The 27,650-nt window shown below is 49.1% G+C and overlaps 1 protein-coding gene across 2 annotated transcripts; it reads right to left on the minus strand.

Annotated features, from left to right (window-relative positions):
• Positions 1 to 573: 573 nt before the first annotated feature.
• TRIM3 (tripartite motif containing 3) lies at positions 574 to 26,556 on the minus strand. 2 transcript variants are annotated; one of them, XM_063092942.1, is made up of 12 exons: positions 26,380 to 26,556; positions 18,379 to 18,544; positions 9,982 to 10,213; positions 9,594 to 9,745; positions 9,197 to 9,377; positions 8,189 to 8,921; positions 7,958 to 8,061; positions 3,206 to 3,373; positions 2,839 to 2,899; positions 2,495 to 2,565; positions 1,271 to 1,411; positions 574 to 1,147 (listed from the first exon to the last, which is right to left on the minus strand). In XM_063092942.1, exons 2-12 carry the CDS (start codon positions 18,507 to 18,509, stop codon positions 995 to 997), a joined length of 2,127 nt encoding a protein of 708 aa, XP_062949012.1. In that variant the 5' UTR covers positions 18,510 to 18,544; positions 26,380 to 26,556; the 3' UTR covers positions 574 to 994. The 2 variants fall into 2 exon arrangements, with proteins under 2 accessions (XP_062949012.1, XP_062949011.1); XM_063092941.1 differs by having other exon boundaries at positions 2,839 to 3,007.
• Between the last annotated feature and the right edge of the window lie 1,094 nt (positions 26,557 to 27,650).

Genomic DNA, 27,650 nt, shown 5'->3' on the forward strand with positions numbered 1-27,650 from the left:
CTGAACACTGGCTTTAATGACCTCTGGAATTGGCAGCCAACTCTGGCAGACTACAGCTCAGGAGGGGATGTGAAGACCCTCATTCCATTGTGGGAAAAAGGCAGTAATTTTGGAATGGAGAGCAAGTGGATGGATCAGGGATCTGAGGCTCCAGGGATGAGTTCTAAAATTGGGCATGGCATCTCCCACACCTAGCTTCCACCTGGGCTAGCCTCAAGTCCCTATCCCAGGCTTGGGTTTCAAAGATTGCTTTCATACACTGAAACTGCTCTCCGTGCAGCTGCTGGCTGTGTTCTGGGCAAGGGTCATCCCCCCTACCCTCCACTCTTTCCAGAGATTTGTCTATTTCTGCAGGAGATGCAGGGCCTGGAGATGGGGATTTGGCAGGTGGTTCAGGGTCCCAGTAGCTCAAACTCTCTAGAGCATGCTCTACTATCCTGAACCTTCAAAACATCAGGACCTGTTTGGGAAGCTGGGTGCCCTGCCTGACTACTTGCCCACCTTTTAATCCAGAACTAGTACTACCATGACATCCACTCATAGCCCCACCCCACAAGAACCCGGCAAAAACACTTTGGTGAAGACATTTATTTAATATGAAGGGTGGGGTATTGCTGTCTCTGTTGGTGTGTATGGAATAGTAGGGAGACAACCAGAGGGACTTCTGCCCTGGAGTGAGAAGCTGTTCTGGCCCCAGGCTGGGGGGTGGAGAGCAGACTGAAGGGGAAAGGGAGGTGTGTAAGGGGGGTATGGTGAAGCTCTGCACACATCCTTGGGACCACAGTCCAGGCCCACCCAGTCACCAAAGCAAGAACCGAATAAATAAAGTGCAACAATAGGGTTGGGGGTGGGGGAAAAGAGGGAAGGCAGTGGGCACACCTACGCCCACAGCCCACATTCAGTGCTGCCAAGTCTGGCCCACCTCCCAGCCAGACCCTCTTGTACAATCACCCCATGTCCATCCCTCCACAAGCCAGGCAGGGTCCCTGTGCAGCTACTGGAGGTAGCGATAAGCCTTAAAGCAGTGGTTGCCAGCATCAGCCACCACCACGTGGCCATCCGAGGTCAGTGCCAGGCCCTGTGGGCCGTACAGTGGCTCTGCAGACGTGTTGATGTAGGACAGGAAGGAGCCAGAGCTGTCAAATACCTGGGGAAGGAGTGGAGAATGGAGGGAGAGCTGAGATGAAGCAGATGAGAGGCTGTTCTGGGGAGGGATGAATGGGGCACAGCAGGAAACCTCACCCTCATGCCACCCCTGGGCCTTACTCACCTGGATGCGACTGTTGCCCCAGTCCGCCACGATGATGTTCCCATTGGAGTCCACGGCTACTCCTGTGGGGGCATTGAACTGCCCATTGCCCTCACCGTGGGAGCCAAACTTGAAAAGGAACTCTCCATCGGCACTGTACACCTGGTGGGGGAAGGGGCTGGGGACTGGGGACCTGGCCTCATACAGAGGCAGGGCCTTGAAGGAGGACGGGGTGAAGCCCCAGGGCTAAGGATCCCCGGATCTGCAGCTGTGGCCTAGATCTTCTTCCTAGGCTTCACTTCCACGTGCCCTGCTGCCTATGGGACATCTCCAGCTGATGTCGCTTAAGCATAACAAATCTGATAGCCTACCTTCCTTGAGAAAGCAATTCTGAGTTTTCTATCTCAATGAATGGTACCCCCTAGCTGGCTATGGGTCATTCTCTACTCCACCTTCTCTGCTTGATAGTCAATGAATTTCACACAACCCCTGATTCTATTTCAAATCTCTCTCAAAATCTGTACTCTACATAAACTGCCATGCCTTTATCATAGTCCAGGTTCTCATCTTTCTCATCTGGATGGATCACAGCAAAAGATTGATCTTCCTGCCTCTAGTCTTGCCCCAGCCAAAGAGATCTTTATAAGACACATAAGATTGCATCACTCCCCTTCCTGCAATCCTTCAGTGACTCCCCATAGCTCTAGGGAAGAGAACAAGCCCCTTAACAGGGCACACAAGGCTCCTCCTCACCTTGCACCAGTCCCTCCTCAAACGGTCTGAACTACTTGTGGTTTCTTGAGCACACCATAAGGGTTTCCACTTCCCATTCCTGGCTCCTCCTGTGTCCTCTGCTTTAAAAACTCTCCTCCTTTCTCTACCTTCTGGTTAATTCTCTCTTGGGTTTTAGGTCTTTCTCAAACAGTCTTCCCTGAATCAAATGCTTCTGCTGTGCCCTCCCACAGTTCCCTGCTCCTCCCTATCACAGAATCTACAGCATCATATTTTAATTTCCTGGTTACCTTTTTCTCTTCCCTGCTAGACTACAACCAAGAAGAAAGGCAACATGTTTGCTGTGTTCATCACTATCCCCAGCTTCTGGCATAGTGACTGGGGCAAAGTAACCATGCCATAAATGTTTGTTGTTTGAATGAATGATCTCAAGGGGGAAAGAGGGAGAGAGGGGTCTTATGGAAGAGGAAAGGATATTGGGACAGTGGTCATAAAGGAAGGGAGGATACTGACCTTCACTGAATGGTTATGGAAATCCGTTACTACAATCTCATTCTTGTTGTTCACAGCCACAAAATGGGGCCCTGAAAATATAAAGTGGTCTTTAGGGCAGTCAGATGGCACACTGAGTGGGAATGGAGAAGAGTGTCTAGAATGATAAAACCAGGATGTGAGGAGAGGGGTGGGGTCTCGGGGGCTGAGATAAATTGTCTCTGGAATGATGGGGCTAGGGTGGTGGGAAGGAGGGGTGTCTCTAGGGCCAAGATATTGGATGAGAGGTCTTTAAAGCTGGGGTATCCAGGCGAGCTCTCTGGGACTGGGGAATCAGAATAGATCTTGGAGTTGTCCCCCTGTACCTGCAAAGTGGCGATCAGTGGTTCCACGGCCCCCAAAACGGCCAACCAGCTTGCCATTGGGCTGGAAGGTGAAAACGCAGCAAGATTTGTTGTCAACCACAATGATATGTCCATTCCGGTCTACAGCTACTCCCTTGGGGCCCATGAGGCGGCCAGCTCCAATCTTGGTCTGGAGGAAGGGAATATCTGTAAGGTTTTATCCTGGCTAGTAGGGAGAGTAGTCCCAGCCCAGCATCAAAGCAGAACCTTGGGCCAGGAGAGCAGGAGGAAGAACTGGACCAGTCCAGGCCCTGACCACCAGGAGGCACTACAATGGTCAGCTCAGCTGGTCACTGGGGTACAGAATGCAATGACAGCATGCTCTCACCTTGAACTTGCCCTCAGGGGAGAAGATGCTGACCCAACGGTTGTCGTAGTCTGCCACAATAATGTCTCCATTGGTGTCCACTGCTACACCTGTGGGGCGCTGCAGCTGCCCAGGTGAGCGCCCTCGGACCCCAAAACGGAACTTGAACTGACCCTCATTGGAGAAAACCTGGAGCAGAGGAGCAAGGGAGGGAGCAGGGAGGAGGGGAGACACTGTGGGCACAGAGGGAAGGGAGTAGGATTCTGAGGGAGAAGACCCCCTTCCCCCATTTATTCAGTCTTTCTATTGTCTTTTCTTTTTTTTAACTTTTGGCAGCTGGCCGGTAACAGATGGAACCCTGGACCTTGGTGTTATCAACACTATGCTCTAACCAACTGAGTTAACCAGCCAGCCCTATTCAGTCATTCAACAAGAACTTACTGACATCAAGGTAGGGGCAGAGAGAGGAATCAAACACGGCAGCAAACCTTAGGGGACACACAGCACAGGTGTGAATGAGACTGTGAGAATACGAAAGGTGGGGGGCACAGTGAGGCAAGGCTTCAAAAGAAGGGAATACCTGCACTGACAGCCTGCCAAGGATGCTAACGACTCGAAGTCAGCCACTAGAAGAGGAAGGGCATTCAAGCAGAGTGAACATTTTGTAAAAGGCACAGAGTCCAGTGTGGGTACTGATGGAGGACCTGTCCAATGTGGCTGGATTGCAGGGAGCACCCAGGTGAATGACAGAAAGAATTACATTTTATCCTGGATGTAATGAGGAGTCACTGAAAATTTCTGGGCAGGAGAGTGACAAGAGCAGATTTGCTCTAAACAAAGAGCACTCTGGCTGCAGGGAAGAGTCAAGACTGGAAGCTAGCTGACCAGTCAGAGTCTGTTGCAGTAGTCTCAGCGAGAAATGATGATGGCTTGGACCAAGGAACTTGGCTGGAGGGAAGCAGGACTCCAAAGATATACTCATATAGGAAGTAGACTCAACAAGATTTAATAGACTGGAAAGGGGAGAAAGTACACAAGGATTAGTCCATTCAGGCTATAGGGTAACTTCCTCCTGGACAGAGTGAAACTTTCAACCTCTCCCCTTCTCCTACCTCCTCCAGCTTAGATGCCCAACATGCTCAGGTCTTGCCACCCTAAAAGCACCTTCTTTAATTCTCCTTCCCTCTTAAGCTAAGCCTTCTGGCTTTTCTTTCACAGCCAAAACATTACTTACTGCATAGGTCTCATCCACTCTGCTTTGTTATAGGCTCTGGGGACACAAGATGAATCACAGCCAGGAGTGGCTGTGCAGAACTCAAGTTTGGGCCTTGGCCTTGCTCTTTGATCCAGACCTGCTCCCTCCTTAGTGGACTGGGCTCCCCACTCCCCTTCCCTCCCCATCTGTTAGGCCTGCAGGGCTGTTTAAACTGATCCCACCAACAGACATCACTACTTCCTGATGCGAACTTTCTACCAACCCCTCACTTGGTTGACCATCACAGCCCCTGGGTTCTGCACTGGTTCCCTGTGGCAGAGCAGCACTTGTCACCAAGAGAAGGGAGGGAATGTGGGCTAAAGAGTAGAAGTGTGGGGGACTAAAAGGTACTGCCAGATGAGCAGCGAGGTAATGCATCTGCCTCCTCCAGTCTGAGCAGCTCAGTTTCAGGCTCCACACTAATGAGGCTTTGGGAGGTCTTGTTCTTCCCATCCTATCCTATCTCACCCCTTACACTTGGGCAACTTGTTCTCATCTTTCAGTTCTCAGTATTTCCAGGTCATTTCTTCAGAGAAGCCTTTAATGACCACAACTGCCCCCCCCCCAAAAAATATACACATATAAGCTCCCCATGATATTCACTTTGTAGCTCTCTTCATAACAACTGTCACTTCATAGCTAAATGACTGTTAAATACCTGTGTCTCATTTTAAGGATGTAAGCCCTACGTGGGGCAGGAACTGCATCTGTTTTGTTTACTGCTGCATTTGCAGTACTAGCATCTGGCAAATGGGAGACATCCAACAAATGAATGAATTCCCCAGTTCAATCTCAGGCCTAAACTGGACATCTCTACTTAGATGCCCCACAGCCATGTCAAACTGAACATGTGCAAAAGTGATCAACTTATACCCAGCCTAGCTCTTGAATGGCAACACCATTCAGTTCACCAAGTCCTGCCATTCTTGACCCGTCCCTCTTCGTCCACATCTACTGGCTCATCAAAATCTGCTACATTTGCTTCCTGAGCATCTCTAGAATCTGCTGGTGTCCTCATTTGGTCACTTAACATCTGTCTCCTATACCATGGTGGCAGTAAGTGGATCTCTGACCTCAGGGATCTCAGTCTAGTGAGAAAAAGAGACTAAAACAAAATAGAAAACAAAACAAAACCATACAAAAACAAAAAGCAAAACAACAAACCAGTGATTACAGGAAAGTATGAAAAGTGTATAGCAAAAGGCCGAGGGAGCTCAGAGAAGAATATGATTAATATTCTCCCTAAAAAGAATGAGGAAGTTTTCATGGATAAACTAATAAAATTTTGGACAAAGACAATTACACAAGAACATAATATATACAAATCAAATTCTTCATTCAAAATCACACAATGTTTTTTGTCTTCTGTCAGCTGACGCTGATTCCACTCAATGTAGGGATTTACCTCACCTTCTACCATAGAAAGGTCCAAAGGAGGAAGTTCATAAGGACCCCAATCCTCATGAACTGAGAGTGGTCACACCCCATTTGTGAGCCCAACCCTTACCAGCCCTGAGGACCCCAAAGTATGAGGCAGAAAATCAGCTTTGGAATCTAAGAGCCAGGCTTCTAGCAGGGTGAGAGAAGTGAGGAGGACTGCTATAGGAATAGCAGGTGTTTGGAAAGGAGAGGGGGCTGCACCAGGACTCTCTCAATTCCCCACCCTGAAACAATGGACAAGCACAGTCCCTCACTGGGGGAGACAAAGTGACTCCTGTCTTTCTGTGCATGGGAGCACCCTTGCATGTGCACAACAGGGAAGGAGTCTCAAATCTCAACTTTTACGCCAGGGAGCATCCCTGGCCTAAGGGGGAGAAAAGGAGTTGGAGGGTAGAGGTGTATACAAGTTGAGCCTCAGCACTACCCCGTACCTCCCAATTTCCCAATCCCCTCCTCACTATCCAGGCTGGCCTAAATGGCCCACTGTGCTGCACTGGGTCTCTCCAATCCTCTGCTATACCTAGGAACAGGGTGGAAATGAAGGGGAACTGGATGGGATTAGGAATCTGGCCACAGAAGAGTTCCTGGCCCCTTTCACCTGCTAGGCAGAAAGCGGTGATCAGATAGGAGCTGACACCGAGGTGAAAGGCCTTAGCAGAGCCGGATCCATATCAGGGGTATTCAAGCAGGGTCAGGAAACATAAATGTACAGGTGCTGTGAAGTAAAGACCTTCAGGGAAAAGTTTTGCTACCTCAAAAATATGTTTCTAAGAACTCAGTGCATGGTAGTTTGAAATAATCCCTGACAGGATAAAATCAAAATTCCACAGCATTATCTCTAAAACTATTTACAATCTGACCTCAGCTACCCCCAGCTTCTTTTTTTTTTTTTTTTTTTTTGCCGTTTTTTTTTCGTGACCAGCACTCAGCCAGTGAGTGCACCGGTCAGTCCTATATAGGATCCGAACCCGCGGCGGGAGCGTCGCCGCGCTGCCAGCGCAGCACTCTACCGAGTGCGCCACGGGCTCGGCCTACCCCCAGCTTCTAATAGTAATCTACCTCCAGCCTGCTGGGATCCTTCCAATTAACTGAACAATCCCCACAACCACTTTCCCACCTCCTTGCTTTTGCTTACAGCCTCCACCTGGACAATGATATTTTTAACAACAGCTAACAGAAAGTTCACCAGGAGTCAGGTACAGTACAGTTAGGTCATTTAATACTCCCAGCAACTCTATGAGGTATGCTTTTCCTAATTTTACACATGAGTTAACTGAAGATCAAAGAGGTCACATGACTTGTTAGTACATGGCAGAGCTAGGATTCAAGCCCAGGTATCTGGTTTCAGAAGCTGAGCTTTTAGCTGCTATGCCGTGTCTACCACACTGGTGCCCAGTGTACTAGGTTCTGGGCTTACCACAAGGAATAGAGAGAGAAAAAGCCACATCTCTTGGCTTTAAAAAGGAGCTCACAGTGCAGCAGAGATCATGTCCATTCAGCATGGCAGAAGCCTGAATCAGGTGTGTGAGGTAATGGGAGAGGCAGGGGCAGGACCACCTGTGAGGATGTTACAACTTCTAGCCACTGAAAGGTACTCCCTTTGGCCAAGTTACCTCCACTTGACTATCTAGCCAACCAGATTATTGCAGAGACTCCAGACAGACAACATACATTCTGGAGCCAGGCAGGTGTGTTGGAAGGGGAGGGCCGGCCTGCACCCTGACCATTAGGAGAAAAGGGGAGAAAGTAAGCCAGCCAGCTGGAGGCTCAACTAGAGGCAGAGAGGAAGGAGGAATGAGCCAGATCTTTGGGGTCCAGAAGCTGATCTGGCCTGAGCCACGGCCTGTGAGGTAGAAGCTGCCAGCATAGTAAACCTGGGTTCCTGACTGGAAGGTACTGGTTACTGTTGTGGCCTGTGGGGGTGAGGTGGTGCTTTGATTCATTGTTCTTTAAGGAATGGTACCATCTGTAGGGTTTCATCTTTCAGGTGGTGACCTGTACACTCTTTTTTTAGGAGGTTGTACCTTGAGAACCCTTATTTTGGTGCTGGGGGAGAGCAGGGCGGTAAAGGCGCTTACCTGGATACATTGATTGTTGCTGTCTGCTACCACTATGCGGCCGCTGTTAGCCGCGGACACACCTTGTAAATTGGTGAATTCGCCCTTCTCCCTTCCACGACTGCCTGTGGGGAAGCGATGGAAGGGAGAACGAAAGAATTCATCTAAGGTCATTTTGAACCTCCCTCCCCTCCCTGCCCCGCCCACGGCCGGGGCCCGTCCCCCTCTGGCTCCGCCCTCGGCCTTCTATACCAACACGGAAGACGAGTTCGTCCTCAATTGGGTTGTCCTTCCGTTTGCCGCCTGTGCTGTACATGGAGCTTGGCCTACGCACCGCCTTCTGGCGCACATGGCTGCCGGGCCCGCCTGGGGACTTGACGCGGCGCTTCACATCGTCTGGGGAAGGAGGCAGGTCCCCGGGACGCAGGGCGCGCACTCGGAAGGGGCTGCCACGCACCGGCTGTCCATACAGCAGCACTGACAGGAGCAGTTCGCCTTCGGTGCGCGCAGTGTACACCAGCTCATACGTGCCATTCTTGTGGTCCACCACCGGCACGGGAAGGCGCGTGCCGTCGGGGCCCGTGATCTCCGCGCGCAGCTCGGCGCTGCCTGTGCGCACCAGCCGCCCATCCTTGTCTTTGGTAGTGACGGTGAGTGAGGCGGGCTGGCCCACTAGCGCCTGGCGCAGGCCCTCGCCCGTTGCCACCGTCTCATGTGCAGTGGCGCTCGTAGTGAGCAGCGCGCCCAGATTGAGCACCGATCGCCGTAGCCCGTCAACCTCAAGGACCAGTTCCAGCTGTGCATTCTCGTGCGGCCGCTCAGGGAAGGCCTGCGCTGCCAGCGCCGCCAGCCTCTCTCGCATGTGCTTGCGCACCAGCAACACCTCCGGAGCCGAGCCCAGGCGCAGTGCCTGCTCCGCGAAGCTGCAGCTACTGCCGATGTGTTCCTGCCCCTGGCGCAGTGTGTCTAACTGGGTCTGCAACACCTGAGGAAGGGGGAGGCGAGGAGGGGGTGAGCAGACTGACACAGAGGGAGTCTCTGCGATTACTGATGAACTTGTAGTACCCTGGCATGAAAGAAATACAAGAGGGTGAGTGTGGACAAGGGACACAGATGCCTGCAGCACCTACGGGGCCATGTTGGGAGGCAGAAAGTATAGGCTGGGGAAAGGGAAGCCCTGATGTGGAAGGCAGGGGAAGGGATGGAGTCAGTAACAGCATCCCATGATGGATGATAGTAAGGAAGTCTGAACAGACGCACCTTCTGCTTGGCCCCACAAATCATCTCCAGGTCGCTGACCAGAGCCTGCTTGCGCTGCTGTAGCGCTTGCTCCAGGTCCTCAAAGGCTGCGCTGATCTGGGCCAGGGCCTCTGCCTTGCGCTCCTGCAGCTGCTGGCTGATGCCCCCCACTAAGGCGATAGCTGCCGATAGTTGTGGCAATCTGGGGAGGGGAAATATCTCATACGGTGTTGCTGGGGTTGCCCTCACCAACCTATCCCTTCTCCCTGGGGACAATATCGTTGCCCTTCTGGAGAGCCTCTACATGAGACCTCTCTGATACTTCTATCTCTGCCCTTCCCAGACCCCTTCTCTCCCCTGCTGCTGTTGAGATATCATCCCTGTGGTCCCCCAGCCCAGGTCCCCACCCTGTGCCTACCGGCCACGCACAGCCTCGAGCTGGCGCTGTAATGCTGCTTTGTGCTGCTCCACCACATCCCGCAGCAGCACCGTGCCGTGCTCCCGATGCTCCCCTGCACGGCACTCCCCGCACATGGCCGTCTCACAGGCCTCACAGTAATACTCCATAGTCTGGTGGCACAAGGACTCCAGTCAGGCAATGGCTACACACCACACTTCTTTGCTCCCTCCCCTTTCCATCTGCCCTCTTTGCCCCTCACCCTCCAAGTGCATCCCCTACCTGGACCACTTATCCAGAGAAACACCCTCTTACCAACAGCCATGCAGCTCCACCCCCCACCTCCCCAAAGCTTCTCCTTCTCTTCCCACCCCAACTCCTGGCCTCACTGGGCCTCGCTTGGGCCCACCTTGCCTTCATGGTTGGGGCAGGAGAGAGGGCGGCCAGCCACTGCGCTGAGGGGGTGGGGGTCCTCGGGGTCATGGGCCCCATCAGGTGCCTGCTGCATCGCCTCCATGAGGCTGCTGATGAAGAAATTGTTCTGCAGTGCCGAGACTCCCTGCTCTGGGAGGATGGACGTCTGCCGGCATACCGGACAGGACAGCGTCAGGCTCTGGGCAGGAATGTAGTTCTGGAGGCATCTGGTCAGGAGGAGGGGGAGTCAAAGGAAGGGTGGGTGGTGTCAGTGCACCCCTCCTTATACCCCCCATGGGTGCCAACCCCTCTCCTCACAGGTGTTCCATTACAGTTCACTCTGAAACCTCTGTTTGGCATACACACCTTATCCACCAGCAGGCATAAAACGCCTCAACTCACAACTTAGAACACATCCCTGACCATTCTCAGAAGAGCAGACATATCCACATTCCTCACAGTGTGCACAAACACAGGCTCACCTTTCACAGGTGTTTACTAACCTTTCTCATAGAAAATGTACAACTAGTGCCCCCCTCACCCTTTAACTCATTAAACATTTACCGACTGCCTACTCTTGCCAAATTTGTGCCAAGCTCTGGGGATAAAAAGATAAAGCACAGTGCCTGCTCTTAAAATACTTCCAGTCTACAGAGAAAAAGAAGTCACAGAAATAGAGAGTTTAGAGAAGTAAACAGTGTAATGATTAAGGGTCCTGGAGCTAGGCTGCCCATGTTCAACTCCCAGGTCAGTCACCTATTATACGCCTGACAAGTTAACCAAGGATTCTTCCTTTGTAAGATGGAGACAGTGCAGACTTCACAGGGTGTTAGAGGATTAAATGTAAAGTACTTATTTACATAAGTAATATAATTTAAAGAGAATTAAATGTAAAATGACTGAATTACCCAAAACACTATACATGGTAGGCTACTGGTATTATTTATCATTAATATAAGGAATACAGATGCAGTGATAAGGAAATGCATCTGGCTCAGGGTGGGTGGAGAGGGCTTCAGAGGTAATGTAAGCTAACTCTTCATGGTTAAATAACTGTTAGCCTAACCAAAGACAGGTGCAGGAAGAGGAGGAAGGCTGTTTCAAATACAGAAGGCAGCAAGAAATGGGTAGGAACTATAAGCAGTTTGATGTGGCTGGAGACAAAGTCCAAGGCAAGGAACGGTAAGAGAAGCCAAGGAGCTTAGAGGTTTTTCCAACAGCAACAGGGAGCTGCAGGAGTGTGGTACAGCCAGGTGTACACTTTATCAAGTTCCTCTTCACCACCTCTGGGTGGACGGTGAATTTAAAGGGGATGAGAAAGCAGACAGGGGTGGTGGCACCATCATATGGTCAACATCTAGTTCCCATTTATTAAGCACCTATGTGTCAGGTGCTGTGCTTTGCATGTTATGTTAACAGACTCAGAAAGGGCAACTGGTCCAAGGTAACAAATCTCCTGGGCACTGGAGCCTGGATTCAAATGCAAAGCAAAGTATGTGCTTAGCCAATATACTCTTAAAATAGTCTAGGCAAGAGGTGAGGAAGATCAATTTAGGCAGTAGCACAGTAGACTATGAGGTGGGAACAGCTTTGAGAAGTATTTAAGAAGTACAGCAGGTGAGAGGTGTTGTCTGATTGGACATGGGGAGTGAGAGAGAAGATGTCTTGGTTGACTCCCAGCTCCGTAGCTTAGATAACTGAGTGGACAGTGGTGACATTCACTGAGATGAGAAACACAGAAAGAGGAGGAGCATATAGGGAAGTTCAGCCTTGTCCTGGTTAGATTTAGTGCAACGGTGGAACACTCAGGAAAAGTGGACCAGTAGACAGTTGGGGAGAAGGGGAGAAGGTAGCTTAGAGATAGACATGGGGGTGCCATCAACATTTAGATGGCCTTGGTGGCCATGGGAGAGGATGAGATCATCCAGGAAGAGGTAGACGGTAATGAGAGAGAGACAGAGCACTCAGCAAATACTGCATGAGGACAGCAAAGAGGACCAGGCAGAGAGGTGGGAGGAGCAACAGCATCAAGGCAGCAAGGTGAGTGGTGCATTTCTAGAGGAAGGGAAAGAGTAGCCTCAGCGTCAAATGCAGCTGAGGAGTCAGTTAGGGTAAGGACTGGAAAATGCCCACTGAATTGGGCACATGTGAGGGTACTTTTGTCTGTAAGGAAAGTAGTGAGGGAAGTGGTGGTGGAAAGCTTGACTGTTGCACGTTAAAGAGTAAAGGGGAGGTTGGAAGTTTGAATGAGAAGGGGGTTGAGGGATCAGATGGTGCTAAAACGGGACAAGAGGACAAAGAGTTTTTACTGTTAGCAATGTGAGTTTTCAGCATGTTTATAAATTGAGAAGAAGCCAGTAGAGAGGGAGAGGTGGAAGAGACTAGACCAAGAGGACCAGGTCTTGGGGATAGGGAAGTGGCTGGGGTTGGCCTGTGGAGGAGGAGTGGACCCCATCCTCTGAATCAAAAGAGGTGGACGCAGAGGAGCACAGGGGACAGCGTTAAAGAGAGGATACCTAACTTGCTCTTACAAATTACCCAGTTCTGTGTATTTTGTTATAAACAGCAGAAATAGACTAATACAGAAAATTGGTACCAGAGAAGTAGGGTGTTGCTTATAACAAATACTTGAAAATGTGGAAGTGGCTTTGGAACTGGGTGTTGAGGAGAGGCTGGAAGACTTTGGAGGAACAGGCTAGAAAAAGCCTAGATGCTGACGAAAGTTTAGAAGACAAGAAAACCAGGAAAAGTTTGGAATGTTTTAAAGATTGGTTAAAGGTGGTGGCCAGAATGCTTATGGAAATATGGACAGTAAAGACCATTCTAAGGAGGTCTCGGATAGAAATAAGAAGGAATTTATTAGAAACTAGGGTAAAGATCAACCTTGCTATGAACTGGCAAGGAACTTGGCTGCATTGTGTCCATGCCCTAGGACTGTGTGGAAATTGGAATCTAAGAGTTGTGAACCAGAGTATTATGCAGAAGAAATTTCTAAGCAGCAAAGCATTAAGGAAGCTGCATGGCTACTTGCAACAGCCTATGCTGAGTTATGGTGGCAAAGGCATGACATAAAGCCAGAATTTAAAGGCAAGCAGAGAGTAAAGATTTGGGAAATTTGCAGTCTGGCTATGTGGTACAGAAGCAGAGAGCATGCAATGGTGCAGCCCAGTGACCATTAGCTAAGAAGATTAGAACAAAAGAAAGGGATTATCAAGAGGAGAAAAAGGCCCTGACGGTATTGCAGAAGCCTCTGGGTCCAACCTTTGCATTTCAGGTACAATGACCTAGGGAGACAAAATGGTCTTGGGGAAAAGGCCTGAGGCACCCTCCATGGGCTCACTGCCCAGGGCCACCTCGGAAAGCTGCTTCTAGCACCAGTACCCCAGCTGCTTTGGCTGCTCCAGCTGTATCTAAACTGGACCTGCAGCTTTGGAAAATAGAAGCCAAAAGCCTTGGCAGTGTCCACGTAGTGTTAGGTCTTGCAGGCTTGCAGATGCCAGAGCTCTGAAGGTTTGGAACCCTCCACCCCAATTCCAAAGGATGTATGGAAAAGCCTGGGAGCCCAGGAAGAGATCTGTCACAGGGGTGGATTCACCGCAGAGTCTTTACTGGAGCAATGCCACGAGGAAATGTGGGGTCGGAGTTGCAGCAGAGAAACCCTATCAGTGCCATGTCTAATGGAGCCATGGGAGTGGGACCGCCATGGAGACCCCCGACTTGTAGAGCTACTAGCATGCAACACCAGCCTGTGAGCATGAAAGCATCACCTGAAACCAGGAAAGCCATAGAAGTGGAGCTGCTTGAGGACTGGGGGACTCAACCCTCACACCAGTGTGCAGAGCACATCCAACATGAAGTCATGGTACATGATTCACCAGCTTTGAGATTTAATGCCTGCCCTGCTGGGTTTTGGACTTGTTTGGGACCTGTTACCCCTTTCTTTTGGCCTATTCCTTCCTTTTTGAATGGGAATATGTACCCTATGTTTGTCCCACCATTGAATCTTGGAAGGAGATAACTTGTTCTTGACTTCACAGATGGGCCTTTGAACTTTGGACTTTTTTTTTTTATTCCTGACTGGTAAGGGGATCGCAACCCTTGGCTTAGTGTCATCTGCACCACACTCAACCAGTGAGCGCACCAGCCATCCCTATATAGGATACGAACCTGCGGCCTTGGCGCTACCAGCACTGCACTCTCCCAAGTGAGCCACAGGGCTGGCCCTGAACTTTGGACTTTTGAGTTGAAACAAATTAAGACTTTGGGGACAGAATGAATGTATTTGTATGTGAAAAAAACATGAATTTTGGGGGGTGGAATGCTGCAGACTGGATCCCCCCAATCTCATTGAAGGTTAAATCCCCATTGTAACTGTTGAGAGTGGGAAATCCTATTATGGTAATTGAAAGGAGGAGCCTTGAAGAGGTGATTAGATTGTAGGACCATGCCTTAGTGAATGGATTAAAAATGGTGGTCAGGGCCATGATTTGGAGGGCTTTAAAAGAAGAGTGAATAAGGAAGTTGTCCTCTTGCTCTCTTTCTGCTCTCCCTGCTTCCACCATCTTGCAATGTGAGACCCCTGGGTCACTGTCACCACCACCAGATGTGTTCCTTGGACTTTGGACTTCCCAGCCTCGGAAACTATAAGCAATAAATTTCGTTTTCTTTACATATCACCCAGTTCCATAGTATTTTGTTATAAGCAACAGAAACAGACTAATACACTTGCCTCAGGCAAGATCAGCTGCTGAGAGTGACAGAGGGAGGATTCAGACGAGATCGGGCGCGTTCAGGGTGGTATGGCCGTAGACAACAGAGGGAGGATTCAGGAGAATGGTGAAGGCTGGAACTAGTCATGGAAAAGAGGGGAAGAGGATGCGTACTAGAAACAGATGTCAGGACTGAAGGAAGCTGTGTTTGGAGACTACTAATTTGGGGAGGGAAGATCTGCATTTTGCAAACTCTCACATATCCACAATCTCTTCTCTTAATGGTCCCTATACATATTGATCTTAATTAATTAAAATTTAATGAGCACTAAGTGCCAGGCACAATTCTAAGTGCTTCACAAATATTAACTTATTTAATTGTGACCTAGTTTCCTCTGCAGTCAAGTAGAGAATTGTTTTTGTTTCATACTCCACATTCCTTGGGCCAGAAGGTGGGGTTGAGTCCTCCCTCTTCCCTGCTGGAACATTTCTAAACTATTTGCCTTCAGCTCCTTTAAAGCTCATGCCTTCTGTCATGAGCTTATGCCACCCCTCCTTGTTATTCTCTCCACTGGTCCTTCTCTTGGCTCACTCTCTTCTTCAGTTATCTACCTCCCACCGCACACCCCCCACAACACAAACAGACACACATACCCTGCCATCATTCTCATTGGCACTGACTTCTACAAGATAACCCATCCACCATCCTGACCTCCTCAACACCCATAATCTTTTCCTTCACATCACCTCAGCTGTCCACTCCCATGCTCCCACCACTACCCCCACCTCATCAACTGTCACTGTGTCTACTCTGAAATCTGCATTTCACCCTTTCCACTCCATTCCCCTGCAGCTCTCTTCCCAGCTCACTAAATCTAGTGTTTCCCCAGCAAACCACCTTCTAACTTATCAATACCTCCTTCCTACTTGGTGAGCATATCTGGCCTACAATATCTTCCTAACTGCTCTCCGGTTTCCACCTTTGCTTCTCTATAATCCATTCTCTGCACAACAGCCAGAGGGAGCTTTAAAAAAATCTAATTTAGGGGCCGGCCAGTGGCTCACTTGGGAGAGTGTGGTGCTGATAACACCAACGCCACGGGTTCTGATCCCATATAGGGATGGCCGGTTAGCTCACTGGGTGAGCATGGTGCTGACAACACCAAGTCAAGGGTTAAGATCCCCTTACCGGTTATCTTTTAAAAAAAAATTTTTTTTTAAATCCTCCAATGGTTTCCCATTGCGCTTAGAATAAAATCCAACGACTTTCCTAAAACTTACAAGCTCCCCCATGAACTGTCCTGACTCACCCCAATTTCTCGTCATTCCACCTTCCTCTTCATTCAGCTACACTGGCTTCTCTTCTGGTCTCTGAACATGCCCTGTTTACTTCTTCCTTAAGACCTTTGCACAGATTTTTCCATTGCCTGTAACAATCTGCATATGTCTGTTTCCTCCTCATTCTCAGGACTCAGGTCAGATGTCACCTCCTCAGGGAAGCCTCCCTTGATGACTATACAGAACAGTTCGCAGCCCAACCACCTCCACTTACTCCCTGTTTATTTCTCATAAAACACTTAACACAAGCCATGACTCTCTTGTTTGGTTATCTGCTGGCTTACTGTCAGTCACTGCCCACTAGAACATAAGCTCTTGGAGAGCAGGGACCAAGGGATAAACGAATGAGTACTAGTTAAGAGTGAAGACTCGGCAGTCAAGCCTGGATTCAGACCTCAACTACTTACTTGCTGTGTAGCCCTGGAAATATTTCTTAATTACTTAATGACTCTGAACCTTAGTTTCCTCCTCTCTAAAATGAAGATAATCAAACATCCGTTGTGAGGATTAAATAAATCAATACATGTAAATAAATCACTTAGCCAGTCTCTGGCAAATAGAAAGCAATCAATACATGGTAGCCATTGATATTATAACTTCTCAGGCACTGATTTTTCTCGAGGATTGCTCAGTGATCTAGGCACAGGAGAAAGTGCAGATATGTCCAATTACAGCTCTGATCCAGCACTGGGTTTAACAAATGTGTGAGGGAACTGTATAGGGGCCAGTCAGATGGTCAACCACAGGATCCGGGAGAGGAAAGAAAGAAACGGAGACCAGGATGGAGTTGGTGACTAGGAAAAGAGGGAGCAGTCAAAGGGGCCATACATCTGTATAGAGTCAAAGGTGGTGTAGTGGGAGTGGGGCAATGGGAGCCAGGAGTGAAATATTGGAGTTTATGACCACAGAAGTGGTATTATTCTGGGTGATGACAAGATTCAGGGCATGGTTGGGAGAGAGTGTTACTGAGGTGGAGTGGGGGACGTACCTGGAGAAACAATCAAGAACCAAGATGCACAAGTGGGTAGTAAAGTCCCCAAGTTGATGGGAGAATTTGAATGGGCAGGGACCATAGCCCAGTGTCAGGATGGCTGAGACTGTTGCCAACTAATGAAGAAGAGAGGACAGTACAGCTGGAATCTCAAAGAGCAAGGCTGGAAGGGAAGTAGTGTCCCTGAGGCAGAGCCAGGTTTCACTGAAGGCAGGAAGCAGAGGGAAAGCTTGGATGGAGGCAATGGTGAGAAGACCCAGGAACCAGATCACCCAAGACAGAGCATTAAAGGATGAAGCCCCAAGGAAGAACACTGTCGAAATACAAATGTGATCATGTATAAAACCCCGCAGAGGCTTCATATGCCTCTCAGGGTAAAGCCCAAATTCCCTAACAAGTCTACAAAGCCCCACATGCTCTGGCCTCCACCTGCCTCTCTAGCTCCTTCCCAGCCACTCTCAATCATACTCACTCTGCTCCAGCCCCAGGGGGCTTCTTCTAGGTCCTCTTACCCGACACATGCCCTCATGCCACATGGCCTTTTCCCATGTTCTCTCTTCTGCCTAGAATGCTCTTCTAACTCCCTTTACCTAGTTAACTTCCTTTACCTAGTTAACCTCCTTTACCTGTTCATCCTCTGGATTATACCTCAGGGAAGCCTTTCCTGATTCTCCAAACTAAAAGAGAACCCATATGCTACGCTCGCATACCTTAGCGCTTTATTTGCAGCACTTACTAAGGGTGTAATATTATATTTATCTATAATCTGGCTATATGATTATTTGATTACTATATTTCTCCTTCTCTGTACTGTAAAGCTGTTTAAGAGTAAGGATCATATCTGGTTTTGCTCATCACTGCATACCCAATGCCTGGGATAGGGTCTAGCACATAGTAGTTGCTTAATAAATAAATATTTGTTGAATGAATGAATGATGGATAGAAGCCTAGAGAATGGGAGGGGTTGCCTTTCACTCAGTGTCTGAGGACAACAATAAGGATGGACCTCTAGCTTCTAATATCCTCCCACTGGTCATAAACTCTGCTGGTGCCAGAGCTGGTTGAGAATCTCAGCACCATCTGATTTCTCTGGTGGTGTCAAAGGCTGCTCTGGGGGTTAGGAAGGGGCAGAGAAGGCCCTATTCTGCACAGGGACCATAGCCCAGTGTTAAGAGCTTCTGGTCCTCTCACAGAGTCTTGTATCCAAACCCTCATCTCCTGCAGGCTGGGGTTCACCTGCTCCCCTCCTATGTGTGCACATTTTCATTCACCTACTACAAATTTACACAGGCTGCTCCCCTCTAAGGGGGGTCTCCAAGGTCCTCATCCCTCCCTGGTACACACACCACCTCACCTCTCACAGAAGGTATGCAGGCAAGGCAGAACCTTTGGGCACCGGTACCGATCCAGGCAGATGCTGCACACCAGGAACTGCTTGTCCATCGACTGGACCTCTGGGCCAGGGCTGTCCTCCCTCTTTGCCATAGTGCCCACAGATGGCTCCTGCCACTCACTCCAGCCTGTGTACAGAGAGATGGTCAGCACCAGGGAGGCCAGCACTCTCTCTCTCCACCCGATCCCCACCATTCAAATACCCTGTAGAGAACTGCCTCCACCTTTCTTCCATGCCAGGGGCAGGACAGGGCAGTGATTGGAAGGAGCAGGGTAAAGTAGGTAGATTGAGTTACCCCTGAGCTCTGTTTAAGAGCACAGACTTAGGGTTAAACTGGATTTCAAACCCGGCTCAGCCTTTCACCATCTATGTGACCTTGGACAATTCATATAACCTCTCTGAGCCTCAGTTTCCTAATATGTAAGTATGGGAATAATAATACTTGCTTCAAACCATTGTTTTGAGAATGTAAAATAGCACATGTCAAGTGTATGGTACCTACTTTCGCTGACAAACCCATCCTTCATCTCCTCTGCTTCCCCCAAACTCTCCTCCAAAAGACCTTCCAGATAGAGTGTCCTTCCTCTGACTACCTGTATGTCTTCTATCTATGCCCTGACCTACCTCTTAGCACAACCTTCTGGGATTACACTGTTTTCCATATCCAATCAGTATCAAGGTCAGGGTTGCCTTCCTAATATATTATCTCCTTCTCTCCAACCTCATAGCTACTGCCCCCAATTCAGGCCACCATCAGTTCTCTCCTGGAATACAGCACAGCCTCCTAACTGGTGTCCTTGTCTCACTTGTGTCTACTCATCCATCCCCCTGGCAGCCAGAATGGGCTTTCTAAAACACAGATTTTATCTTGCCACTATTCTCTGTTTAAATTCCTTCAACAGTTCTCCACTGTCCAGATAAAGTCCAAACTCCTTAAATTGGCCAACAATGCTTGACTCTGGCCCATACCTTTCTCTACAACTCATGTCTCATGAGTCTATGCTCAGTCACACTGTTTTCTTTTCAGTTCCTGGAAAAGTCCTTGTTCTCTTTTGCTTCTGGGCAGTACACATTCTATTCCCCTTGCCTGAGATCCTCTTCCCGTTCCCTTTGCCTGGCTGACACCTAGTTATCTTTCAGGTCCCCATGTAAATGTCACTTCCTTTAGAAGGCATTCCTGAATTTCCCAAAGCCTGGGTTAGGCACTCCACCTTTGTGTCCTTCACACCCCATACTTCCTCCATCCTTGCCCTTATATGCTACACAATGATATTCTTGTTACTTCTCTGCTTCCTCTTTTCCATGCAGTGTTCTTGAGGGCAGGCATTATATTTTATTTTTTCATTCCTAGCACTTAGTCTAGAGCCTGATATAAGGATAAAAAACTATATTTATTAAATTAATTAAGTAATTCAACAAATATTTATTTACTAAGTGCCTACTTTGTACAGGTGCTGGGGATCGAGTGATAAAACAGATATGGTCACGGTCCTTCTGGTGGAGAGGTGGTGGCAGATATTTAAAAACTAAATAAACAAGTAAATACATAATTACAAATTGGTGGCAGGAGAGTGGGATAAAGGAAAAAAAGATGCTATGAGAAAGAACACTTTTGATTGGGTGATCAGGAAAGGGCTCTCCAAGCATGTAACTTTTAAGCAGAGCTCTGGGGAGTGGGGGAAAAATGGTAGTGGTGGGTATGGGGAACAACAGGGAGTGAGGGAGGCTGAAGCAGCAGCATGATGAAGGTTTCATGGACAGAAGACTCATTGAGAACCTGCAAGGACCATGTGGTTGGAGCAAACTGAATAAAAGCAAAAGGTAAGTTTGAGAAATAGGCTGAGATGAGATACGAAGGACCTTGAAGGCCATGTTAAGAATTTGATCTTAGGGCTGGCCCATGGCTCACTTGGGAGAGTGTGGTGCTAATAACACCAAGGCCAAAGGTTTGGATCCCTATATAGGGATGGCCGGTTAACTCACCTGGGAGAACATGGTGCTGACAACACCAAGTCAAGGTTTAAGATCCCCTTACTAGTCATCTTTAAAAAAAAAAAATTTTTTTGATTTTATCCTAAGTTGTGGGGGTGGGTGGGTGATGCAATTTACAAATAAATATAAATAAATTAGAAAGCTACTCTGGCAGCTATGAGGATTGAAGAGGAAGAAGAGCAAGAGAGGAATCAGGGAGACCAGTCAGGAGGCTACTGCAGTTCTTCAAGTAAGATAATGTTGGGTATTAGCAGAGCTATAGGCAAAAAGGTGGACTGATTTGAGAACTATTCATAAGGTTGAATCAAAAGGACATCGTGATGGACTGGATGTGAGAGGGAAAAAGAATGTCAATGACTCCCAGGTTTTTTGCCTGAGTAAATGGCGGGCCATGAACAGAGACAGCAAAGAGGAGGTGATTTGGAGTATTCTGTTCTATGCATGCTAAATTTGAGGTGTCTATGAAATGTTCAGGTAGAGCTGTCGAATAAGGAACAGAATGTAGGAGCTCACGAGAGAGATCGGAGCTGGTTATTGACTTGGAATTGTTGGCATATTAATAGTACTTAAAGCAATAAGAATGGATGATACCGCTGAGGGACAGAGAGTAGAGAGTGATAAGAAAAGAGCCCCACACAAGGGAGGAGAGCCAGCAGAGGTGACCAAAAAGGAGAACCCAGAGGGGTGGGAGGAAAAGCAAGATAGTGTGGAAACAAAGACATTAGGGGAGAGAGCAATTCAGGAAAAAAGAGGGGTGAAGAGTGAAAAGGACTGAAGAGTCTCCACCAGATTTAATTGTGGTAGGAGCAGAAGCCAGGTCAGAGTGACTGAAGAATGAACGGAGATGAAGAAGTTAACACAGTAAACATAGACAATTCACTACAGAAAACTGGCCATGAAAGGAGGAAGAAAAATAGCTGTACTACTTCAAAACAGGCAGTGACTAGGACCAGGTCACCACTGTCTGTGCCCAATTAGATGTGTCATGGGCCTCTCTAAAGACAATGAATGAATGAATGAATGCAGGCATGCATGCAGGGAGGCCAGTGCAAAGTCCCCTCCAAGCTAGGGGAGGGATAGGAGACATTCTCTCCTGACATGGGCACTGGGATCCTAAAGTTCACTCTCCAGATGTGACGGGTTCTGAATCTAGAGACTAAATACCAGGACAACATTGCAGGAGGGAGGACAGACTAAAGGTTGGCGGAAGGACTGGGAGGCAAGCTGAAGTTTCTGTTTAGTGAAGGCGAGGGCTGGGAGGAAAAGTAGGAGTGGTCTGTTAGGCCCTATTGGGGCAGCTGGATATCAGGCTCCACCTCTCTCCAAGCCCAAGGGGCTCTCCCCGCCTGTCACACAAGGGCGGGGATTGGGCTACATCCAAGGACTGAAGGCTCCTCCCTCCCTTCCCCTTCCTGCTTCAGTTCCCCACCCATACTTACTGGGCATACAGCAGCTGAGGCCATACCCCAGCCTGAATCTAAAACTCCCTCCCTCTCCTGGGTTCCTAATGCCACTTCTCCCACCTGAGTGGGCTCTAGAGATCTGCCCCCAAGATCTTTAGAGTCCATATATAGGTGGTGGTTCAAGTGGACTGTTTATCACAGCTGGCACTTGGAGGGACTTGGACTCAAAGCTGGATTTTTCCCTCTTTCCTCGGGCTGCCTTCTGCCATCCTTGCGTCCCTTACCTCCAGCCATCCTTTATGGCTCAGTTCTAAAGACACCTCATTCCCTCATTCAACATTCGCTCAACACCTCTGCTAGGCCTGGGAATACAAAGATAAACAGTCACAGCTCAGCCTTCATGGATTCCACAATCTGGCAAACAGATTACTGCAATGCAATGTGGTGAGGGCCATGATGGGGAAGCACAGATTGCTCCAGGAGCACAGAGAAGGTTACCTAACCTAGCCAGGGTCAGGGATGGGTCGAAGGTAGGAGGCCAAGGGACTTTTCCTAAAGAAAGTGACATTGAAACCGAGAATTACAGGATGAGTAACAGTTATAGAGAGCACGGTGCTTTCTGCATCAAGAGGCTGGATCATACACTGTGACGGGGGGGGGGGGCGGCTAAGAAACCAGATGAGGAGGTATGCAAGAGCTACATCATACAATGCTTTCTTGGCCTTATTAAGGAGTTTAGACTTTACCCTTTCCTGCTAGTGGATTAAGACTTTATCCAAAGAGCAAAGAAACACTCTGTTGGTGGTCAGCAGGTGTGTGGGTGGGGGCTTAAGTATAGAATGGCAAAAGTAAATTTTTGACTGCTGTGAGGAAAACTGTTTAGAGAGGTCAAGAGCGGAAGGTTAAGAGACTGTCTTGATTAGGGGAGTAGCAAAGAGAGGTCAAGAAAAATAGATTTCACAGGAAGGAATCAATAGAATTTGGTGACTGGTTGGCTTTATATGAAGAGTCAAGGGAGAAGGAATTAGAGATGATTCCTAGTTTTCTAGCTTGGAAATTCTAGAGGAAGAGCAGTTTGGATGAGAAGGTGATAAGTTCAATGTTTTATATGATGAATCTGAGGTGCCTACGGGACATAGTTCAAGTGGAGAAGTCCAGTTGGCAGTTGGAAAGACAAGCTGGAGCTTTAGGAAAGAGGTCTAGCCTGGAGATATAGATTTGGTTGTTATTGGTGTAGAGATGGCTCCTGAAGCCATGGAAGTGGATGACATCACCCAGGGAAGGGAAGATGAGAAAGGAGAGCCTGTGACTGAGCCCCCCAGGAACCTTGACATTTAAGGGATAGGCCCAGGAAGCAAAGCCTGCAAAGAAGATTGAGAGGGTATGGCCATAGAGGCAGGAAAAGCAGGAAACAGAGATGTCATCAGGGTCAAGGGGGAAGAGAGCTTCATGAACAAGGGAGTGATCTTCACTGTGAAATGATGCAGAGAGGACCCATGATTTAAAGTCCAAAAGAAGCTGTCATCAACTTCAGAGAATGCAATTTCCAGTGGCTGGAGAAGAAGCCAGATTCAAAGAGTCAAGGAAGGAGTTGATTGTGAACTAACAAAGACAGCCAATGCTGACTCTGCTAGATCCCCAACATATGCAAAGGATGTGTTTCAACGCTTTTCAGTTTCCCCAAACTCTCAAACAGCATTAATTTGCCCCATGACTTCCTTCTATAACCTAACAAGATTCCCAGTGTACATGATTTGCACAGCTAGTTAGTGGAGGCATGTTGAAAAGTGGATGCGAGGAGTCAGCTAGGCTCACTTGCTTGCTAAAATGACTCACTCCTACTCACTAGCCTCCAGGTATATTTGATCATTTGAGACCTCAGCAAAATGACAAATGACCGCAGGTTATAGTCTTTCGGCTTTCTCTGGAACAAATGAAGCTTTAGATGAGATAAAGTCCTCAAAGCCAAGGAACTCTTTCAATAAGATTGGCAGGGAAGGAAAGTGATGAAATTCACAGTGCCATCTCCCCTACCACTTCCACACTGAGTAGGTAAATGAACCATTCAGTCAAACTTCCCTGGGCACACTCTGGGCCAGGCACTTCAACTGGGAACTGCAGAAATAAAGCTAAATCAGATGCATTCCCAGCTTTTCATAAGTTTTTAGACTAGTGTGGGAAACAGACATGGACATGCATAGCTACAAGGTGATAAGTACCATGATATTGACATGTTCAAACTTCTAGGCTAGCTAGCAAACAAAAGGAATTATATAATTCTGAGGGTGGTGGAGAATAAAGAAGGCTTCCAGAGGAAGGGATATTTGAGTTGGGACTTGAGTGACAAATAGGAGATTAACAGGTACATTGGGAAAACAGTGAGCAAAGGAATAGAAGCATGAAAAGTTAAGAAATCTGAACCAGTTGGGGAAGAAAGCAAGACTCAAAAAGGCAGAGGCTGTTTTCAATACTTTCACGATCCACTCAATGTGGGTTCTCCACTTGCCTCTTTGGTTGCTCCTCCACTGCCCATTCCTTAAATCTGTAATTCCACAAGGTATTGTTTCAGGGCCTCTTGTTCTCTCTTTATTCATACCCTGCCCGGACAATCTCATTATCTCCCATGGTCTCAGTTACCATCCAATTGCTAATGATTCCCAAAGCCTTATATCCTGTGCTTGAAGACTCTCTTGCACCCCACACCTGTATATCAAACTTCATCTTGGACATCTCCAAGATGGTACACAGGGATTAGTCCAAAACTGAACTCAGTTTCTCCTAACCTACTCTTCTGCTATGCTTCCGATCTCAATGAAAGGCACCAACATTCACCTAGCCACATAAGACAGAACTTTGGTAATCTTCTCAATTCTGCCTTTTCTTTCAACTTTCAGATACCAGCTGTGACTATATCCTTGATTCTACCTCTAAAATGTGTCTAATTTAAAAAGTCAGGAGATCTAGGATCTAGTTCTGACTCTGTCACTAACTCTATAGACACAAGGTGAGACTCTGGACAATTTTGTACCCAATTCCCTTACTTGTCAATTGGGAGTAAGGGTCTTTTTGTTCTCAAAATCTGAGATTCCCAAGCTTCCCTTTCAAGCCAAGGGCCCTCACAGATGGTAATATGTGTTCATGATTAAATCCCATCATGTACTACCTTAATGATTTAACTGCTAGTTTCCACCATAAGTATAGCTGTGTTAGAGGCTGGTCACGGTTGCCCCTCCCCTTCTAAATGTTTGCTAAGTTTAAGTCACCCATGATACTCCCTCTGGGCACTCTCTCGTCTAGCTATAAGATTTTTTTGTTTTTCTGAACACAGGCCATACTATCCCAACGATGGACCATTTGCTTAAGTTCTTCTGTCAGCAAGAATGGCATTGTCTCCTAAGTGGCTGCAGCAGTACCTGGCACACGAAGGTGCTCAGTATATGTTGGTGACCAGAGAGCCATACTTAACTCTGCAGTTCCCGCTCACCAGAGACAGAGGCAAAAGTAAAGACAATAACAAGACAAGTGAATAAAGTTCCAAGGAGATGACCTCCGCTTCATATAAGGAAGATTTCCCACAGCAGAAGGTAGTAAGTGCTCTGTCATTGGAGGCATGCAAGCCAAGAGTGGCAGGGCACCTGTCAGGCCTGCAGCTCTGATTCCATTCTGCAGCAAATCAGAGTTTTGTTTAGGGGATGAATGGGCACTGGTGAGCTGGACAGACTGACAGGGAAACACTTGTGAAGAAGACCTCGGCACCTGCTCTGACCTCCCAGATCTGATCTTCCTGCTGGGGCCAGTCCTGGGTTTCTGCTTTCCACGACAGAGACCCCCACACCAAGAAAAAGCCCAGGACCTGCCCTCAGCTGGACTGACCTCCCTGGGGTGCAGCCTGCTCTTCCAACCTGCAACCATCTGTCCCTGCAGGTTTGCAGGCCAGGTTCTGAAGCCAAGTCCAAGAGGGAGGAGGTCAGAACCAGGAAGGGGCCTGGGGTCCTCCAGGAGGGGCCCCGGCTGCAGGGTAACAGAGGGGTCCTTTCCTACAAGAAACAGCCTCTGCATGAGGCTTCCTGTCCAGCGAGCAATGCTGGGGATGGAAAGGGTGTCTTCCATCCTGACTGGTGGGCCTCTGGGTGCCCGAGGAGGATGAGGGGGGTGGGGTAAAGGGTGGAGGTGTCTGCACCAGGGAGAAAAGAACCTTTCGGACAAGCCGGGCCACTAAATTCGAGCCCCACTCAGCAACCCCACCTCCCCACCACCATCACCCTCGGCCGCAGCGTTCAGCACCCTCTGCCAACACACAAGCTCCCAAACCCCGCGCTCCTCCAAGGAACCATCACCCATCCATCCGCACCTCCCCCCTCAAACATGGACCTCACGTGAGCAGCCACAGCCCGAAGAATCCCCCCGCTGCTCTTACCGACATGGACACGCCTCACGTGGACAGAGACAGGCACGCTTTTGAAAAGCATCCGCGCCCTCACCCACAGACGCTGGGACCCGGACCCGAACCCGGACCAAGGCAGACAGGGATACAAATGCACCCTTGCGGCCCGCCTGATGCACTCACCGCGTCGGAGCAGGATGGGAGGGCAAGGCCTGGACTGCGGCCACTCCGAGGGGCCCCCGGCGCAGCCCCTGCTGCCAGCGCCCGTCCGCCCGGCCCTGCCTGCGGCGCCGCCCCACGTCCCGCGCCTCCGCCTGTCCCCGCGCCGGCGCCTCGGCCGGACCAGCCGCACAGGCCGGAGGGAGGGGCCGGGGCGGGGCTGCGGACTGGCCGGGGGAGGGGGTGACTCCAGTGCTGAGACCCACCCACGTCCCGCCCCCCGCTGCGGAGGCCCCGCCCCACACCGGCCCGTCCTTACCCCACCCGCACAGCACCCTCAGCGCCCCTGCGGCTCCTGCGGGCACCTCCTTCCCAGTGCGGTTGGGAAGCCTGTGAGCCGGTTCCCGGATCTCCGATCCCGGATCTCCGCCAGCTGCCTCTGGATCCCGAAGGCTCCGGGCAAGGGCGTTGTAATCGGTCTCAGGGACTGGGATGAGGCTCGGTCAAGAAAAGGCAGCTGGGGCAGCAGGGATTTCGGACTCCGGGAGCCCGTCCCGGCTGCCTCCTGGAGGCGCCCTCTCTGCCTTGCTTAGGGTGCTCCTATGGAAAATACTAGTCTGGTCTCCGCTGAGCAGGGGGACGCAGGAACCATCTGTACCTCCACAGGGATCTTCGGGCAGCCGAGGGGCAGTACCCAGAGCTCTGGGAGAAGGAGCTGACGGGTTAGAAAGGTGGGATACTTGATTCAGCTCTAGGTGCCTCAGGAGCCCCCTCGTGAGGAAATTATGGTTCAGACCATCCACGACTCCCTTTCTCACACCAAAGACACTGAGCAATTCTAAGAATTATCGCACTATGGGAAGCAGCCCCGGCGGACAATAAAATTTGAGTGCTTATTATGTGCCAGACACAGAACTAGTCGGTTTACATATATTATCTCATTTAATACTCATAACCGCAATAGGTAGCTTCTTTCATTAGCTCTGTTTTACAATGGAAGAAACAGGGCTCTGGCTCCCCAGACATTAGCCCTCACCACTCAGCTTATAAGAAATGGAACAATGATTTGAACCCTGTTTTTAGCCCCTGCCTCCAGTCATTTGGAGATTCAGCACCTTTCCTGTTGAAAAGTCCCCAGAGGCCCATAAAGTGGGGGGTTTATATGAGGACCCTCCCTAATTAAGCTCCAGTCAGATGACTGCAGGCTGACCAAAGCCCAGAAAGCTTGCCTGGGAGCAGTAGTATCAGTGACAGAGCAAAGCCAGGTATGTGTGGATCCCAGCGCTATGAGAATC

This window comes from Cynocephalus volans, chromosome 4, assembly GCF_027409185.1.
Source record: "Cynocephalus volans isolate mCynVol1 chromosome 4, mCynVol1.pri, whole genome shotgun sequence".
Lineage (NCBI taxonomy): Eukaryota > Metazoa > Chordata > Mammalia > Dermoptera > Cynocephalidae > Cynocephalus > Cynocephalus volans.